The sequence below is a fragment of the Tursiops truncatus genome, chromosome 2 (genome assembly GCF_011762595.2).
Source record: "Tursiops truncatus isolate mTurTru1 chromosome 2, mTurTru1.mat.Y, whole genome shotgun sequence".
Classification (NCBI taxonomy): domain Eukaryota; kingdom Metazoa; phylum Chordata; class Mammalia; order Artiodactyla; family Delphinidae; genus Tursiops; species Tursiops truncatus.
The window spans coordinates 77,615,688-77,633,918 of NC_047035.1; the positions used below are offsets into that span (position 1 = coordinate 77,615,688).

At 39.6% G+C, this 18,231-nt stretch overlaps 1 protein-coding gene across 2 annotated transcripts in view; it reads left to right on the plus strand.

The window, feature by feature from the left end:
- The window catches only part of FMN1 (formin 1), a 425,437-nt gene that overhangs the window by 309,438 nt on the left and 97,768 nt on the right, over positions 1–18,231 (plus strand). For both annotated transcript variants that reach the window (XM_073800707.1, XM_033851415.2), the window contains one exon: positions 11,877–11,969. In XM_073800707.1, coding sequence (XP_073656808.1) covers positions 11,877–11,969 — 93 coding nt within the window. The remainder of the gene's footprint in view (positions 1–11,876; positions 11,970–18,231) is intronic.

Here is an 18,231-nt window from a genome sequence, read left to right on the forward strand (position 1 = left end):
AGTTTGTTCATTTACTTAGCAAATATTCATTGAGTATCTTGTATGGGCTAGACATCATAGTAGATGCCAGGGAAGTTACAGTAAGCAAAGTACACTGCTTCTGCCTAATGAGGGAGACATTCAGGTAATCGTGAAGATTATCGTATAGTTACGAAGGCGAAGTATGCCACGCTATGAGACTATAATGGGGGAGACCTCATGCGTATAGAGTGGAGGGTCAAAAAGCAGTCCCAATGAGGTGACCTTTGAGCTGAGATGAAAATGATGACTAACCACTAACCAGGCCCTGGTTACCCAGGGCGTGGAGGAAAATATCACTGGCTAAAAAATGCCTTGATGATGGGAAGAAATTGATGATGTTTGAGGATCTGAGAGAGGGCCACTGGAGCAGAGTGTGGCAGGGGAAGGGAGTGAGTGTAGGGAAGGGCTAGTCTCTAAGAGCAGTGGAAGCCCCTGGTGGGTTTAAGCAGGGGAGTGGCATAATCAGAGGTGTGTGTGTTATAAAGATGACTTGGACTCCAGTGTGGAGGACACATCAGGAGGAGGCAAGGGTGGATGTGGGAAGAACAGCTAAGAAGGTGTCTCAGCAGTCTGGTGAGAGTGATGGACTCAAGAGCTCTTTTGGAGGTGAAACTATGGGCTACGCATGTACACTTAGGAGTTATAGTCCTAGAGGTGGTGACTGAAATGTTTACCTGGAAATTGTCTAGTGAGAGGACAAAGCATGAGAAGAGGAGACATATTCAAGAACTTGAAAATTTAATGGCAGAGTATAGAAGGATGAGGCTGCAAAGGAGACAGAGCAGTCAGAGGTAGGAGAAAAGCCAGGGATGCGGGACCCAGAGCCAGGGGACAGACTGTTTCAGGAAGGGAAAGTGCTTAACAGAGTGGAATCCTGCTGGGCAGTGAACTAAAATGAGATTTTTTTTCTTTAAAAAAGGACAGTGACAATAGGGTAGATTCATTGGTGACATGAGGGTGTTTTTTCCGTGTCAGAATTGGGGTGAAGTAAATTTCAATGGGTGCAGGATTAAGTAGTGAATGAGAAACGGAAAAAGTGAGTATGGGCAATTTCTTAAAGATGGTTTGGCTGTGAAATAGATTACACTATTAATAGCATAGTGATTTGCTGTTTACTAAACACATAAATATTAGGAAAGTCAACTTGTTCAAAGAATTTGTGGGGTTGTTATTGTTTCGTTGTTCTTGGAAACGAAACGGGAAGAATAAAGCCGTGTACAGTATGTTATCTAGCTAGGCTTAGCACTGTTTGAATGTTTTAAACGGATAAAGAATATTTTGGGTAGCATTTTACTGCTCAGTATACAAAGTGCTTTTTCATGTACCTCTCATTTAGTCCTCATGAAATTTTATACATCAAGAAACTAAGAGTCAGAGAGGTATTAAATAACTTTCCAAGCCGTAAAGAGTATGGAAAACTAAGAATAAATAAATGTATCTTTAGATTAAGAGTAGTTCACAGAGAAAATTTTTCTAATGTATTAATTTTCCATCTATACATGTATATATTGTATACTATATATATAGCTGTCTTCCACAATTAAAAACATACCAAAGCTCTTGTTTTAATTGATTAAAAGTTAACAAATTCTTTCAGTGCCTTGCTTGTATTTCTCTTAAGTCCAATTATTTGTTTACTAGGTCTTCCATTTTGATAACGTTTATTGGTACCTTCTGAAAACTAATATATTTGATTTCTGAAGTACAGGTGTATTCCAAACTCATTTCCCACTTCACATTATGGTTTAATAAATACTATAACTGTTATAACGAAGTCATAACTGCACCTAAGATTTGAAAAATGATTCTACCTTATAGAAGAAGCACAGATAGGACATTCTTAACTTACCTGCTCATATAGTTCCAGTTTAAGGCTCAGAGTTTTGAATTAGCTTTTTTTAACAGCTTTATTGAGATAAAAGCACATTCCATATAATTCACCCTTTTAAGGTGTACAATTCAGTGATTTTTGTTATATTCACAGGGCTGTGCAACCATCACTACACTCGATTTTAGAAAATTTTCATTACCCAGAAAGAAGCCTCATACCGCTTCACCCTCTAATCTCTCTACCCCTCTTTCCCCCAGTCCTGGGCAACCCCATACTCTACTTTTTATCTTATAGATTTACCTATTCTGCACATGTTGTACAAATTTAGTCATACAGTGTGTGGTCCTCTGTGACTCGTTTCTTTCACTTAGCATAATGTTCTAATTGACTTTTGAGGCATAGACACAGTGCATGTACAGATACAAAGTAGCACTGGTGTGTGTAAGTCCATCTATGCCTCTACGTTATTCTGAGGTAACATTCTAACCCAGGCACCATGCATCTAAGGTCTATATCTTTACTCCTAATACCCAGTTGCCCGTTCAAGGTTTTTGACTACCTTGGATACTACAGATCTTTGCCTTTGGATGCATAGAGTCACTAGGAGGAATAATTTGGACGTGGCAGTTATATGAACGGAATCACCAAACAAAGGATAATGAGAGAAGACACCTTTGAATACATACAGGTTGTCCACACAAGGGTCATTAATGCACAGTTGTCTGATTTGAGCCCAGAAATTTGGGCTTTGGGGGTCTGTTTAGCAGAAAATGAATCTAGCAGTTGGTTCCCTTTGAAATCTAATCTATACAGGATTCTTTTTTAGCGTAGATTTTCTGTTTGCCCTGCACCCCACCCTGGCCCCAGAATTTCCTATAACACCACTCACGACCCCACCATGCTAAGCCATAAATGCCCCCCATATCCAGCATCAGAACCCAAGAACATGAAATAGACACTTTCCATTTCCAGTTTTTGTCATTTGTTTTTGACTTAAATTGGGTTGAAATCTTCCTTTTTGTAGCCTTAAAAAAAAGTGGGCATACAGAATATAGCCACAAAGTAGCATTCTCATTTGTGCCAAACCTTTAACAAGCAAATTTTTTAAATTCCTAATATTTTACTGATTTTATGTATGAATTTTCCCCCTCCATAGAAGTCCCCGAATTGCAACCAGATCAACGCCTTTTTATTTCTATTTTAATACATTGGATTTAATGTAATCCCCTAACCATTCAGTTCCAGGCCAGTACCATGAAAAAACATTGGGTAGGTTCATCATGCTAATACTGCTATTTTGATTTCTGAATTTGTTTTAAAATTTATTTTGTTAAACGTATGTTTTGGTCCAGAAAACTTAAAGCTCTGTGTGTGTGTGTGTGTGTGTGTGTGTGTGTGTGTGTGTGTTGCTTGATGTGAAAAGCACTAGGAAGAACACTATACTGTCCTGCTGTTACTAAAGACAGGCCTTGAAATACAGTATGAAAGGATATAATTCACATGTTTGCGTGCAGTTCAAATTAGGAAAAACAATAATTACTATGTGCCATTCCCATTAAGAAATTTTGTTGGTGACCCATTCACTACAGTGTCTGAGGGCATAGGTTTTAGTCTTTTTTCTTTTTTCACTGATGTATCCCCAGTACCGAGTACAGTTTGTGGCACACAGTTGGCATGCAATAGCTATTTGGTGAATTGATATATTTATTGAATGAATTTCTTTAGAATGAACTCCTAGCGTTCTATGCCCTTTATAATCTAACCCTGATTTGTATCTCTCACATAAACCCCATTGACGTTAACACAAACATTTGCTTTAGTTTGTGTTAGTCTCTTAGTTCTTTTTTTAAAATCACGTTCTTTTTATTGAACTGTAGTTGATGTACAATATTATATAAGTTTCAGGTGTACAACATAGTGGTTCACAATCTTTAAAGGTTATATTTCATTTATTGTAAAATATTGGCTATATCCCCTATGTTGTACTATATATATATATATATATATATATTCTTGCAGCTTATTTATTTTATACATAGTAGTTTGTACCTCTAAATCCCCTACCCCTATATTGCCCCTCCCCTCTTCCCTCTCCCCACTGGTAACCACTAGCTTGTTCTCCATATCCGTGAGTCTGTTTCTTTCTTTTGTTATATTCACTAGGTGTTTTTATATTTTCAGATTCCACATATAAATGATATCATATAGTATTTGTCTTTCTCTGTCTGACTTAATTCACTTAACATAATACCCTGCAAATGGCAAAATTTCAAAACTTTATTCTTTTTATGGCTGTGTAGAATTCCATTGTATATATACTACATCTTCTTCATCCATCTGTCTGTTGATGGACACTTAGGTTGCTTTCATATCTTGACAGTTGTAAATAATGCTGCTATGAACATTGTGGTGCATGTATCTTTTAGAATAAGTGTTCTTGTTTTTTTCGGATAAATACCCAGGGGTGGAATTGTTGGGTCATATGGTAGTTCTATTTTTAGTTTTTTGAGGAACCTCCATATTGTTTTCCATAGTGGCTGCACCAATTTACATTCCCACCAACAGTATGAGGGTTCCCTTTTTTCTACATCTTCACCAACATTTGTTATTTATGGTCTTTTTGATGATTGCCATTCTGACAAGTGTGAGGGAATATCTCATTGTGGTTTTAATTTGCACTTCTCTGATGCTTAACAATGTTGAGCATCTTTTCATATGCCTGTTGGCCATCTGTATTTCTTCTTTGGAAGAATGTCTATTCAGGTCTTCTGCCCATTTTTTAAATTGAGTTGTTTGGTTTTGTGATGTTGTTGTATGAGCTGTTTATATATTTTAGATATTAACCCTTTATCAGTCATATCACTGGCAAATATTTTTCTCCCATTCAGTAGGTTGTCTTTTTGTTTCGTCAGTGGTTTCCCTTGCTGTGCAAAACCTTTTAATTAGGTCCCATTTGTTTATTTTTGCTTTTAACATCTTTGCTTTAGGAGACAGATCCAAAAAAATATTACTACAATTTATGTCAAGGAATGTTTCGCCTATGTTTTCTTCTAGGAATTTTATGGTTTCCAGTCTTACATTTAGGTCTTTAATCCATTTTGAGTTTATTTGTATATGGTGTTAGAGAATGTTCTAATTTCATTCTTTTATATGTAGCTGTCCAGTTTTCCCAGCACCACTTATTGAAGAGACTGTCCTTTCTCTGTTGTATACTCTTGCCTCCTTTATCAAAGATAAGTTGACCATATGTGCGTGGGTTTATCTCTGGGCTTTCTGTCCTGTTCCATTGATCTATATTTCTGTTTTTGTGCCAGTGCCATACTGTCTTGATTACTGTAGCTTTGTAGTATAGTCTGAGAGCGTGATTCGTCCAGCTCTGTTCTTCTTTCTCTAGGTTGTTTTGGCTATTTGGGGTCTTTTCTCTTTCCATACAAATTTTAAAGTTATTGTTCTAGTTCTATGGACAGTGCCCTTTTTTTAGGGATTAAATGAGTCTGTAGATTGCCTTGGGTAGTGTGATTGTTTTAACATTAATTCTTCTAGTTCATGAACACAGTATATCTTTCTATCTGTTGTGTTGTCTTCAATTTCTTCATCAGTGTCTTATAGTTTTCTTGGTACAGGTCTTTTACCTCCTTAGGTAGGTTTATTCCTAGGTATTTTATTCTTTTCCATGTGATTGTAAATGGAATTGTTTCCTTAATTTCTCTTTCTGAGAGTTTACTGTTAGCATGTAGAAATTCAGTAGATTTCTGTGTATCAAATTTGTATCTTGAAACTTTACCAAATTCATTGATGAGCTCTGGTAGTTTTCTGGTGGTATCTTTAGGATTTTCTGTGTAGAGTATCATGTCATCTGCAAACAGTGACAGCTTTACTTCTTCCTCTCCAATTTTGATTCCTTTTATTTCCTTTTCTTGTCCAATAGCTGTGGCGAGGACTTCCAATAATATATTGAGTAAAAGTGTTGAGAGTGGGCATCCTTGTCTTGTTTCTGATCTTGGAGGAAGTACTTTCAGCTTTTCACCATTGAGTATGATTTTAGCTGTAGGCTTGTCAGTATATGGCCTTTATTATGTTGAAGTATGTTCCCTCTATATCCACTTTCTGGAGAGTTCTTTTTATCATAAATGGGTGTTGAATTTTGTCAAAAGCTTTTTCTGCATCTGTTGAAATAATGATATAGTTTTTATTCTTAAATTTGTTAATGTGGTGTATCATATTGATCAGTTTGCAGATAGTGAAAAATCCTTGCCCTGAGATAAATCCCACTTGATCATGGTGAATGATCCTTTCAAGGTATTGTTGGATTCAGTTTGCTAATATTTTGTTGAGGATTTTTGCATCTATGTTTTTCAGTGATACTGGCCTGTAATTTTTTTGTGTGTGTTATATCTTTGTCTAGTTTTGATATCTGAGTGATGCTGACCTTGTAGAATGAGTTTGGAAATATTCCTTCCTCTGCCTTTTTTTTTTTGGTGGGGGGTAATAGAGAAGGATAGATATTAGCTCTTCTCTAAATGTTTGGTAGAATTCATGCATGAAGCTATTTGGTCCTGGACTTCCGTTTGCTGGGAATTTTTTTTTTTTAAGGTTTATTTTATTTTATTTTATTTTGCGGTACACGGGCCTCTCACTGTCGTGGCCTCTCCCGTTGCGGAGCACAGGCCCCAAACGCGCAGGCTCAGCGGCCATGGCTCACAGGCCCAGCCGCTCTGCGGCATGTGGAATCTTCCCGGACCGGGGCACGAACCCGTGTCCCCCGCGTCGGCAGGCGGACTCAATCACTGCGCCACCAGGGAAGCCCAAGGGAATTATTTTTTATTATTGACTGACTTTCATTACTGGTAATTGGTCTGTTCATATTTTCTGTTTCTTCCTGGTTCAGTCTTGGGAGATTGTACATTTCTAGAAATTTTCCATTTTTTCTAGGTTGTCCATTTTATTGACATATAGTTGTTCATAGCCTCTCAGTTCTTTATGTTGCTTCAGCAATCCTCTGTGGTGGTCCTTTGAGCATGGCGCTCAGGGAAAGGACAGTTCTTATAAAACTGAAGAACAGGTAGAACTGGCACAGAACCATGGAGGGGTTGGGTAGGAATTAGGTCAACAGAGGAGAAAAGAGAGAATCCCAGAGTTAAAAAGCAGAGCCTAGATACATCTTTCCTTTTCTCTAAAAATGTATTCTGACTTCATTACTAAGCCCATAGGTCCTTCAACTCGTACAGCAAGAGACATGCGCCATATATTCCTAAAAATGTGCATACACATTTGAGCTGTTAAAATGGTTAAACATGTATTACATTTTGATGAACTGTATCTGGGCCCTGCCTCTGTATCCTTATAACCTACCCATGCTTTTTCAGTTACTCAATAACTTTATTCCTTGTTCTTAAAGGTCAAAAACCAAAAATACAGACAACCACGTATGACCTAACCAGTCTAGTATCTGAAATCTTAAAACATTCAAAACTATATCTTTCTCTAAAATGCTTCACAAGCAGTTAAGCTATTTTTTAAATTTTTTCATTAAGGTATAGTTGATGTACAATGTTATATAAGTTTCAGGCGTACAATATAGTGACCCACAATTTTAAAGATTATACTCCATTTATAGTTATTGTAAAGTATTGGCTATATTTTATATGCTGTATTTTAAATGCTTCACAAGCTCTTAGCCTTTAAATGAGAATACTCTCAATTTAGTGTCAATTATTTTATTATTCATCTCTCACAATGATCACCTATTAGTAACTAACTTCAGGAATTAATATGTACTTTAATTCTGTCAAATTTAATAGAAAAAGGAGAGAGAAAAAGAACCTGGGTGACTTTGGCTTTTAACATTGGAACTCCTGGCACAGCCTGTGTCTGAGGCAACCTTGGTGGTCTAGCAATATTGCATAAGCATCTTCTGGTTGGACAATTAATGACTTCGGGAATTTGTCAGGGACCTCTTTCCTTTATGCACTGCCAGTCTCCAGTGTCATTGTTAATTAGTCTTCAGGTCTCCTGTTTGTCTGCTAGAATGCATCCTGGATAAGCCAAGTTAGTAAGTTGGAGCGGGCAAGCTGCTTGGCCATTGAATGTGCGACTGTGCTCAGTCAGTCAGAGGGCAGCCCTCTGCTTTGATCGTGTGGAGAAGTTTAATTGTAACAGGCCACATGGGAGGCTGTGCCCGTTGGGGTGCAGAGAGGGCCTCGGGCACAGCAGGGGAGCTGCTCTCCTTTGCGCTGGTTTCAGTGTTTCTTATTTCAAAACCATGAAGCTCGGAGGCCCAGGACACTTGCTTCACATTTTGCTTCATCTTTCTCCAGGAGTTTCTTCCTTGAATTCTCAGAGTGGGTGGTGGAACCGTCAGCAAGGGAACAAAAAACATCATCTCTTTGTTCCAAACAGAAGATTTGCACTGGGGCATATTTTTTTAAATAAGAGTGTAGAATTTGTAGCACGTAATCCCTAGCCATGACTCTCTTGCTGTTCTGGCTATGATACGTTTCAACCAAAGGCATAAAAGTGACAAATAATAAATACGACGCCACCTGCTAGTGCCAGGCATTTTGCAAACCACTTTACATGCATTATCTCACAATGCATATATCTTGCCTATGAGGAAGGGGGTCCCCATTTTGCAGATGAGAAAAGCTACAGCCCACCTGCACTCAGGTAGGGCTCGATCCAAGCACGAGCCCTTTGCCACACCACTACCTGGCCTCATAAAATCTGGGCAGTCTGATGGACCCCATGGGCTCTGGCAGCACAGATGAGACAAAGGGAGAGCTGCAGTGATCAACCCTTTTAATTCAGGCAGAGGTGGAGGCTTTGCTTGTGTATTTAGGAAAAGAAGCTCTGCCTTGGGCTCTGCGTTTGCTAGGGAGAAGTAACCTTGAAGAAATTACTGTCAGGGCTTCAAGGATGTCCTCTTACCAAAATGCAGGCCTCACCATATATTATTTGTGTTCGTGAGAAATAGTTCTCTATAAACGGAATTGTTGGAATTTGAATGTAGTAGAGGGCTAAAGAATTTAAAGGCCTCTCCCAATTTATATTGTGAGAATAAATATGGCTTCCCGTGTTCTCAGAATCATGGCTGGATATCATCAGAAAAGCTTATGTGGTCATGAAAGTTCATTGAAAACGGTAGATTCTTGAAAGCAGGCCTCTTCCAAAGTGTGTCTGACCAGTCTCCTGCTTCTAGGCCTGCTGTCATAACTGCTCAGTCAGGAGAATGACCTTCTTGTGCCTTACAGCATGAAGTGGTGGATGTTTATGGGGTGGGGAGGGTCTTTAAAATACACTGAGCCCTTTCACATCAGCTTGGGACAGTCACAGGGTTTGTGAATGAAGAGACTAGGACCCCTTGATGTACCTTCCTGGGAAGGAGGGAAAAGAGTAAAGAGACAAGGAGGTCATACTGCACCCCTGGAGAGCCCGCTCGGAGTCTGGGTCAACATTGCTAATTTTTTTTCCACCTTCCTCTGCACAAGAAGCTAGTTAAGGTGAGGAGATCTGTTGCTTTGGCCAGGTATGCATGGAGGTCTCTGGAGAAGTTTGGAGATGTGTAAATGAATCCTGCGTAATGGCTTTGCAGGGATTAATAGAAATACACAACTAAATATAATTAAAGGTAAAACATAAATGCTCTCTGGAAGGTAGATGTTTGAAAGATGCAAAATCTTTGGATTGGAAAGGTTTTATGGTGGTGGCAGCATCTCAGAGAAACTCTTTTAGGATGAACAGGACTTTGTCAGATGCGGTAGAAGGTATGTTTGGGATGAGAGCAGGATGGGCAGAGAACCACATGAATGAAGGCATGGAACTGGGAACACTGGTTTATATAAGTTGGAAACATTGCATAATTTTGATTTCATCGGTCAAATATATGGGGAAATAGAACTGAAAGGTAGAATGGTACCATCATGGAAAAGGCCTTAAATCTCAGGCCTGGGAGTTTGAATTCAGTTGAATGAGCAACGAGAACCCATTAAGAGTTTCATCTTTTTTGTGTACCTTTCCCTCTTTGTTTTCACTGGATGATCTTGCCTTGTAATTCGCAGAGACCAGGGAAAACAAGTTTCAAAGTTAACTTTTGATCTCCTCTCCCTTAAAACAAAAGAAAAGAACAGAACAAAAAAAACCAATGCACTCACCTCTCCCCCATCTCAGTAAATGGCACTCCTAGCCACACCTTGTTCATCCTTCCTCTCCCTCAACTTTACATCGACTGCATCAGCAATTTGTTCTACCTCCGAAATAGATTCCAGCTCTATATACCCTGTCCCTCTCCTCTCTGTCCTTGGTATCACTCTAGCCCAGAGCCATTATTTAGAGAACAGAATAGTGGTGGGAAGGGAGGTACTTATCATTTGGCCACAGGCCCATCTACTAGGAAAGAGGTAAAGGGAAATCTGATAATAGTAGAAAATTATTAAGTAGTCATTGTAGAGAGGACAAATACACTGAAAAATAAAGGTAAAAACATGGGGGGGGGGGAAGGAGTGTTTTGAAATGATGGTTTTGGCTGGTTTTAAGGAATTTGTTCCAGGTAAGATAGATCATTTTAAAAAAAGAAATGAGTCTTTGTGTCCCAATGGACGGGGTTTCCTAGATAGCACCGGTATGGTTATCAGAATAGTTAATCACAGATATTCAAAATAAGGTCTATTAAAAACTTTTGGAAAATAACATTGTCAGTAGGAAGAGCCTAAACTTAGGCCCTTGTGTCCTGTGATCAGCCTCGCGATCTCAGGTGGGAATCCCCGGAGCTGATTCTGGGAATGTAGCTGATGCTGAACTTGACAGAGTTCCGTCACATCATGCTTTCGTCTTCAGCACAATCTGGTAGTCTCCCAGAGATGCCTAGTATTTCCGCAATCTAGTTGGCAGTATTGTAAGAGAAAGTGTCAGGCAGCTAAATCCGAGGGACCCTCGAGTGACCTCTTTTGCCTTTTTTGTGCTTCAGTGCTGACGTGCTTGTGGATTGCCTTACATAGTAAACATTCTGGGGTGCTAGTTTTGGAAACACCAAGTTCTTGTATACAAATTTCCCAACATAAATAAAGGAATCCTTTCTAACCGTCTTCTTCCAAAATGCCTTACCTCTGTGCTTCTGTAAATTCCTCCAAGAATATATCTTTCTCTATTTTTGGAAGCAGGTGGCATGACTTCCGGGCGAAAATCTAATGCTTTAATATATTCTCTTGAATAAGGACATGTCAGTAATTTCTGGCCATGATCAACAGACAGAAGTGATCACGACTCAGCTCTAGCTTTGGAGAAATGAAGGCTTTTTTTACCCAATGCATTTCTGCCACTGGCACAAACATACAGAAACCTTGAGAAAATGCCTCTTGCCTGGGTTAACTGCTTTTTATGACAGTTTATTGTGGCCTCCATGTCACCAAGTCAGAACTATCTAATTTGAGGCGGCCTGATTATCAAAAAAAGCAACCTCTTGTAAATTCCAGATATCCTGTCTGAAGTAAATTACGTACAAAATGTTTCACACGTGTTAATGGGAAGGGGCGGTGAACGGGAGTGAAGAGAGATTCGGTCCTCCCTAACCTGGGGTTAGTTCTCATGCTGGGATGTGGGTGTCACCTTGAGGCATCGCCAGTTTGGTGAGAATTTCTGCAAAATCTATTTTAAGCTCCACTTTTAGAGTTTGAATCTGAAGAGGGTCTGGGCCTTTAATTCCCTAGAACTAGTCCTTGAATAGTTCTTGGCTCTATTTAGGAGAGACCAAAAGCAGAGTACTTCACCTGTCCCAAGTCAGAGGTTTTGCCATGTCTCTAAAAAAAAAAAACAAAACAAAACAAAACTTGAAGGTGATGCATTTCCCTGTTCCTGAAGAAAGGTGTAAAGTGAGCTAATTATTTGTTTGTTTCTGCTCTTTCCGCTGTAATTTGGATAAACGATGATGCATAAGGATTTTGCACTGTTAATACCCAAGCGTAGAGCATAGAACACAAGTTCAGCAAACCCGTGTTCTCGAGGAAGTCTAACTGCCCCCTTCTCTTCACAGCAAGTGAGAAACAGATGGCAGTGGTGTGTAAGGAGTCACCAAGGGAGTATCTGCAGCCGTTCAAGGACAGACTCAAAGAGTTCTTCCAGAAAGGTAGGAGGTGGGACGTTCCGAAACGTCCTTCCTTTCTCCGTCTTTCTCTGACACCCACCGCCCCGTGCATCCCGCCTGAGCACTGGCGGACGATTCCATGAGACCATCTTCCCATGGTGGAGCCGTACTCAACGTAGATGGAGTTGTCCTGTAACCTTTATATCACCTTTTAAATCTGCTGTGAGATTTTAAATCCTTTAACATCACTCCTGTGTCTGTAAACTTTGCGAGAGAACCTTTCTCTCTTTGTCTCTGCACGGATCCCAAGAGGATCCTCAGTCCCTGTTAACTGACAGACGACGTCCATGCAAGGCTTATGCAGTTGTGCAGGCGGATGGTGATTATCTTTCTGGTTTTACGAGTGTAGCAATTTGGAAACTTGTGTTGTATTTTCCATTCTTTTCAGGAAGGAAAATTGGGGCCAGGTGAATGTCACACATCCAATCACTTGGCAACCGTCAGCCCTCTGGGGTTAGCGGATGGAAGTGATACGCATGAGCCCCAGTACTGACTTAAAAATCTTACCGAGTTATATTCCTGCCTCCATGGTTTTGGCAGGACTAGGGAACTTTTGTTGAGCCCTGGTAGTGAACGTGAAAGTTTAACGCCTTTTGGATATTTCCTATTCTGGTTTCTCAAATTCAGCCTAGATGTAAAACAAAAATAAGTGTGGGGCACAGTTTCCCATTATAAAATAAATAGGTCATGGGGAACGTGACTTACAGGATGGTGACCGTAGTTAATAACACTGTATTGTATATTTGAAAGTTGCTAAGAGAGTAGATCTTAAAAGTTCTCATTACAAGAAAAAAATGTGTAAGTCTGCATGCTGACAGATGTTAACTAGACTTACTGTGACGATCCTTTCACCATATATACGTATAAGGAATCATTATGTTGTCCACCTGAAACTAATCTAATGCTGCATATCAATACTATCTCAATAAAGAAAAAAAAGTGTGGGGTAGTTAGAGGGGTCTTTTGTCTTTGCTAGAAAGCCAGAGGAAATGCATGTAGGAACCTGTAGGGGTATATCAGCATGCTGTTTCTATTTATTACTAAGGCTACATGATACCACACCATCAATAAAAGACCATTAAGCAGGGTAAAGTAGGGCCAAACCACCTTGGAAATTGGCAGGGAAATTCTCAGTCCATGAGTCAGAGAAACTTCATTCCAGCTGGTCTCCTGGTGCAGAGTTCATTGCTCCCTCCTCCTGGATGAGGTCTCATTTGTGTTGAAGCAGAAGTCAGAATTCTCTCTTGGCCATAGCTGGACCTTATATATGATGGAAGTAGCGCCATGATGCCATCAGGCCAAGTATCATTTTGAGAGCAGATAGTAATACCAACACTTACGGGTTATGTGGCTAAAATTAGGTTTTATATGTGATTTATTAAAGTAGATGCATTGCTTTATGATTATTTTATGTAAATGTAACCTAAATGGCCTAAAGAAGCGCACAAAATATTTCCCTTTGCTGACCCCCAATTAATAATTTCTACTTTTGATATATGTATAGGGAACTTGAAATGAGGCTCATGTGTATTTCAATTCCATTCCTTTCTTTTTCCCATTTCTATTTGTTTAAATTAAAATTTTTTTTAATTTTTATTGAAGTCTAGTTGATTTACAATATTGTATTAGTTTCAGTGAATATAAAACACAGTGAATATATATATCCCTTTTCAGATTCTTTTCCCTTATAGTCTATTACAAAAGATTGAGTATAGTTCCCTGTGCTATACAGTAGGTCCTTGTTGTTTATCTATTTTGTTATATGTTAAACCCAAACTGCTAATTTATCCCTCTCCCCATCCGCTTTTCTCCTTTGGTAATCGTAAGTTTGTTTTCTATGTCTGTGAGTCTCTTTCTGTTTGGTAAATAAGTTCATTTGTATCATTTTTTTAGATTCCATATATAAGCAATATATGATATTTGTCTTTGGCTTACTTCACTTAGTATGATAATCTCTAGGTCCATCCATGTTACTGCAAGTGGCATTATTTCATTCTTCTTTATGGCTCAGTAATATTCCATTCCACTGTATATATGTACCACATCTTCTTTATCCATTCATCTGTCAATGGACATTTAGGTTGCTTCCATATCTAGGCTATCCATTTCTATATTTAATTGCTATTATTCTATATCTAGAAAATTCTGCAATGATTATGTCTGGGTATTATTGGCTCATATACTGTAATGGCCTTAGGATCCTTTCTCTTCAAATTAGCTAGCATTTTAAAACACTTATGTTGTGAATTTTTTTCTTTTTGTTGGAAGAAGATAAATATGAAGAGCTTTAGAACACTGAAAATCTTTGATGCCTTGGAAAAGGAATTTGCAAATCACTCTTGGAAGTTCTGTTTTAGCTTCTTCTCTACCAGGTTTCTTAAGAAAGTGTGATCTGTTCTGAGGGAGGGAATCGAGTTGAGGCAAACTGGACCTTGAGTTAGGAAAGCAAGGATGTGTCCACAATAAGCTGTTCTGAGAAAGCCCTAGAGCAGTGGTTCTCAACCCTGGCTGCACACTAGGATCACCTCGGGGAGATTTTAAAACTTTCAACACCCGGGCCAAATTCCAGACCTACCACTAGCATCTCTAGGGGTGGGACCAGGTATCAGCATTTCTTGTTTTCACTCCTCACGTAACCCCAGTGTGCAGCCCAGGTTGAGAACCACTATTGTCAAGCTTAGTTCACCTCTTAATGGGTATTCAAAGGTATTTCGTCAGAGCCCGCTATGTGTCAGGCACTGTGACAGACGCTGGCGATCCTAAGATGAGCCACAGACCCCTCGTCCCTCTCTCAAGGACCGTCTTACTGGGGAAAGGTCTGTAATTGAATAAAGGAGCCACCTCTCCGTTAACCAACAGAGGGAAGGGAAGATGGGAAGGACATAGGAATAGCCTCAAATTATGGTTAAAACAAAGTCAGCCAAAATGAGACACAAAAAGAATTTGGAGGAAAATTACTATTCTAAACTTAATTTTAAAATATAAAAATAAATCTTAAACATTGCCAATGTCATGTGGTGAAAAGAGCCACTGTTGAAATACCTGTGTTACTGTTGACTCATTAGTTAACTGAAAGAACAGTCTAGAATTGTGCCGCCCAGTGTGTCAGGCACTGGCCACATGCAGCTGCTGAGCAGTTGAAACGTGGCTAATCCAGACTGAGAGGTGCTGCACAAATCAAACACACACCAGATTTTGAAGACAGTACCAAGAAACACGCAAAATATTTTATTTCTGCTTTTTTTATATTGGTTACATGGTAAAATAGTATTTTTAATATATTGGGTTAAATAAGTAAAATATAATATTAAGCTTAATTGACCTGTTTCTTTTCATTTTTAAGCACGGCCACGAGAACATCTAAAATTATATCTGTGGCTTGCATTGTAGCTCTGTTGGACAGGGCTGTCTAGAAGTAAGATCCCTTGGCCTTTCCCATCACATTCCTTCACTTTCCTCTCCATGTTATCGCTTTACCTTCTCAGCTTAAATCCTGGGTTATTGGGACCCAGTATCAAAAGCTAGCCCCTCCCCACTTTTGCTCTGGGTCTGGCCGTTGTTTGGCTCTCAGGTAGGGGCGCTTACCTGAAGGAGGTGGCGGCAGGCTACTTCATCAGGCTACGCCTCTGTGGTTCAGGAGGCGGTGCCTTGCTACACTGCAGTATATACAAATGAAATAGCTCTTGGCTACTGTAGAGTTCCAAGTAGTAGTCCCTTATTTTTATGGAGATGGTTCACGGATTCATAGAAAATGTGAGATTTCTCATCTATAAATGTGCATTACCCACTGTGGATAATCAAGTTTTTATGGCAGTTATCATGAGTGTAGGTGTCATCTAATATGCCACTCATAAGAAACACCGTTATTCCAAGTACTACTTAGAAACAGAAATTGCTGCCTATTAAACCATGACACGTCATAGACGACACGAGGGACCCCAGTGTCAGAGATGCTAAACGATGAAAATTCCATCCATTTCGAAATTGATGTAAGATGGTACTGTAATTAGGCATATAGGAGCAGAGAGGAGGGATGACTAACACTTCCAGGTAAGTCAGGGAAGATTTTGAGCAAAGGAGATGTTTTTGTTCAGATCTGAAAAAAACAAAGATGACGGTGATGTCAATGACAAGCAGTGACAATGACTGCGAACATTTGGTGGTTGCTTCTATATACCAGGCACCTTGGGGAACAGCTCATTTTACTTTGTCTTCATGACAACTCTCTGAAGTAAACACTATTATCACCCTGTTGTCCAGATGAGGAAATTTAAGGTTAGGAATTCTCAGCAGACAAGTTATAAAGGGCATTCCAGGCAGAGGAAAACACTGCAAAGTCCGGATGAAAGACATGACGTGTTTGGGGAATGGCAAGAGACTTGGTGTAGCTATATCACAGGGCGTATGGAAAGAACACAAGACCCAAAAGGAGAGGAGGGTCACAATGTGACTTGCTAAAGAATCTGAACTTTGTCTTACAGGCCACTGAGAGCCTTTGAAAAATAGTATGTATGGGAGCGACATGCTCACGTTCGATTGTTTGTTGTGATGTTGGTGTGTTGGGATCATTTTGCTTTTTGTTGTTGTTAAGGAATACATTATAGGGAATTCCCTGGAGGTCCAGTGGTTAGGAAGGACTCCACACTGTCACTGCCAACGGCGCAGGTTCGATCCCTGGTCGGGGACCTAAAATCCCGCAAGCCGTGCAGCACAGCCAAAAATAAAACAAAATAAATAAATAAAAATACATTTAAAAAAAGAAATACATTATAACTAAGACAATATAAAGAAGAGTTGGGACAGTAAAAGACTGGAATCCAGTCCGTCAAGCTCTCCTACAGCAGTCCAGGCAAACGATGGTAAGAACTTGAGCAAAAGCAATCACAGTAAAAATAAGAAAGGAAGGGACATAACAATAAAGCTTTTTGGAGTTACAGGACTAGATGACCTATGAGGAGTAAAAAAACAGAGGAGAAGAGGATAACTCTCCTTTTCCTCGCTCAAATAACTGGCTGGACACTGATGTGGAGGACCCATTTGGGATGGAATACAATGACGTAAACTTTGGGCACGTTGATTGGACATACATTTGAGACACACGGGTAGAATATTGGGCTCATAGGAGAGTGCTGGGTGAGACTTTATAGAGGATAGCAGTTTAAGTCATAGGAGTGAATGAGATACCCCAAAGAAGGGGTAGAGAATGAGAAGTTGTGGAGTATCTCAGCACAGGGTATAATATAATAATCATAAATGAGAAAAGATACTTCTGTACTTCCATAGTATTTAGCAGGAAAGCCAGTTTTCAATTAGGGGCCCATCACTCGGAAAGTCTTAAGCAATTGCCTTCTTTACGCCTGAGAAGTCATACACATGCGTTGTGACTCAGTTGGTTCATGGTTAGGCTGATTTTCATATGAGCTGCAGTTCAGTTCTTCTAACCATCATGATGATTTAATGTTCTTATGTAAATCATATCCTGTTGCCACACTCAAGCGGAGATGACGTGCCTGTCCTTCTGTCTTTTATCATTCTTCCCTTCTCCAAAGGCCCTTAAGTAGTGTTATTTAACAAAACTTGTTCTTAACTAATTTCACTTTCCTCGCAGAATGGAAAGTAATTTTAACGGCACCCCTTTTCAGCGTTGCAGCCTCCATGGCATCTGAGCCCTTTCCCTGACGTGGTTTTTCTTTTCCACAGTAGTCTCTTATTGATTCCAGTTTACAGCTCCGTTCAGAGTGACCTTGTGCAGGCATTGTTTGAGCTCATGTTTTTCCACCCTCAGATCAAACATGGTCATAATGATACGGCCTTCAAAAATGTGATGCTCGCATTAAAAGTCCCCATAAACGTGGCAGGGATCCTGTAATTGAGAGAAGGCGCAGAACAACTGATTAGATCCCAGGTATAGATCTTTAGGGTGGTCTTTTCATGCTGTTAAATTGGTCATTTGTATTTATAGCTTTGGCAGGGAGGGCTGGAACCTAACCTGGTTCCAATACCAACACTGTCCCACACTTGGCCTTATCTCATTCTCCATTAGTTTTACTTAGCATCCGTGAGTGGACCCAAATCAAAGTAAATCTGAATAAGCCCTGTTAGTCCTCATTTCTCTTCTGAGGTTCTTTGACCAGCTGAGATTAAAGATATTCTTAACATCAAGAAACTCTTTTCTAGTAAAAAGTGAGTAGGTAGATTTACCGAGCTTAAAAAAAACAATAACTCCGATTTCGCACGTTGAATG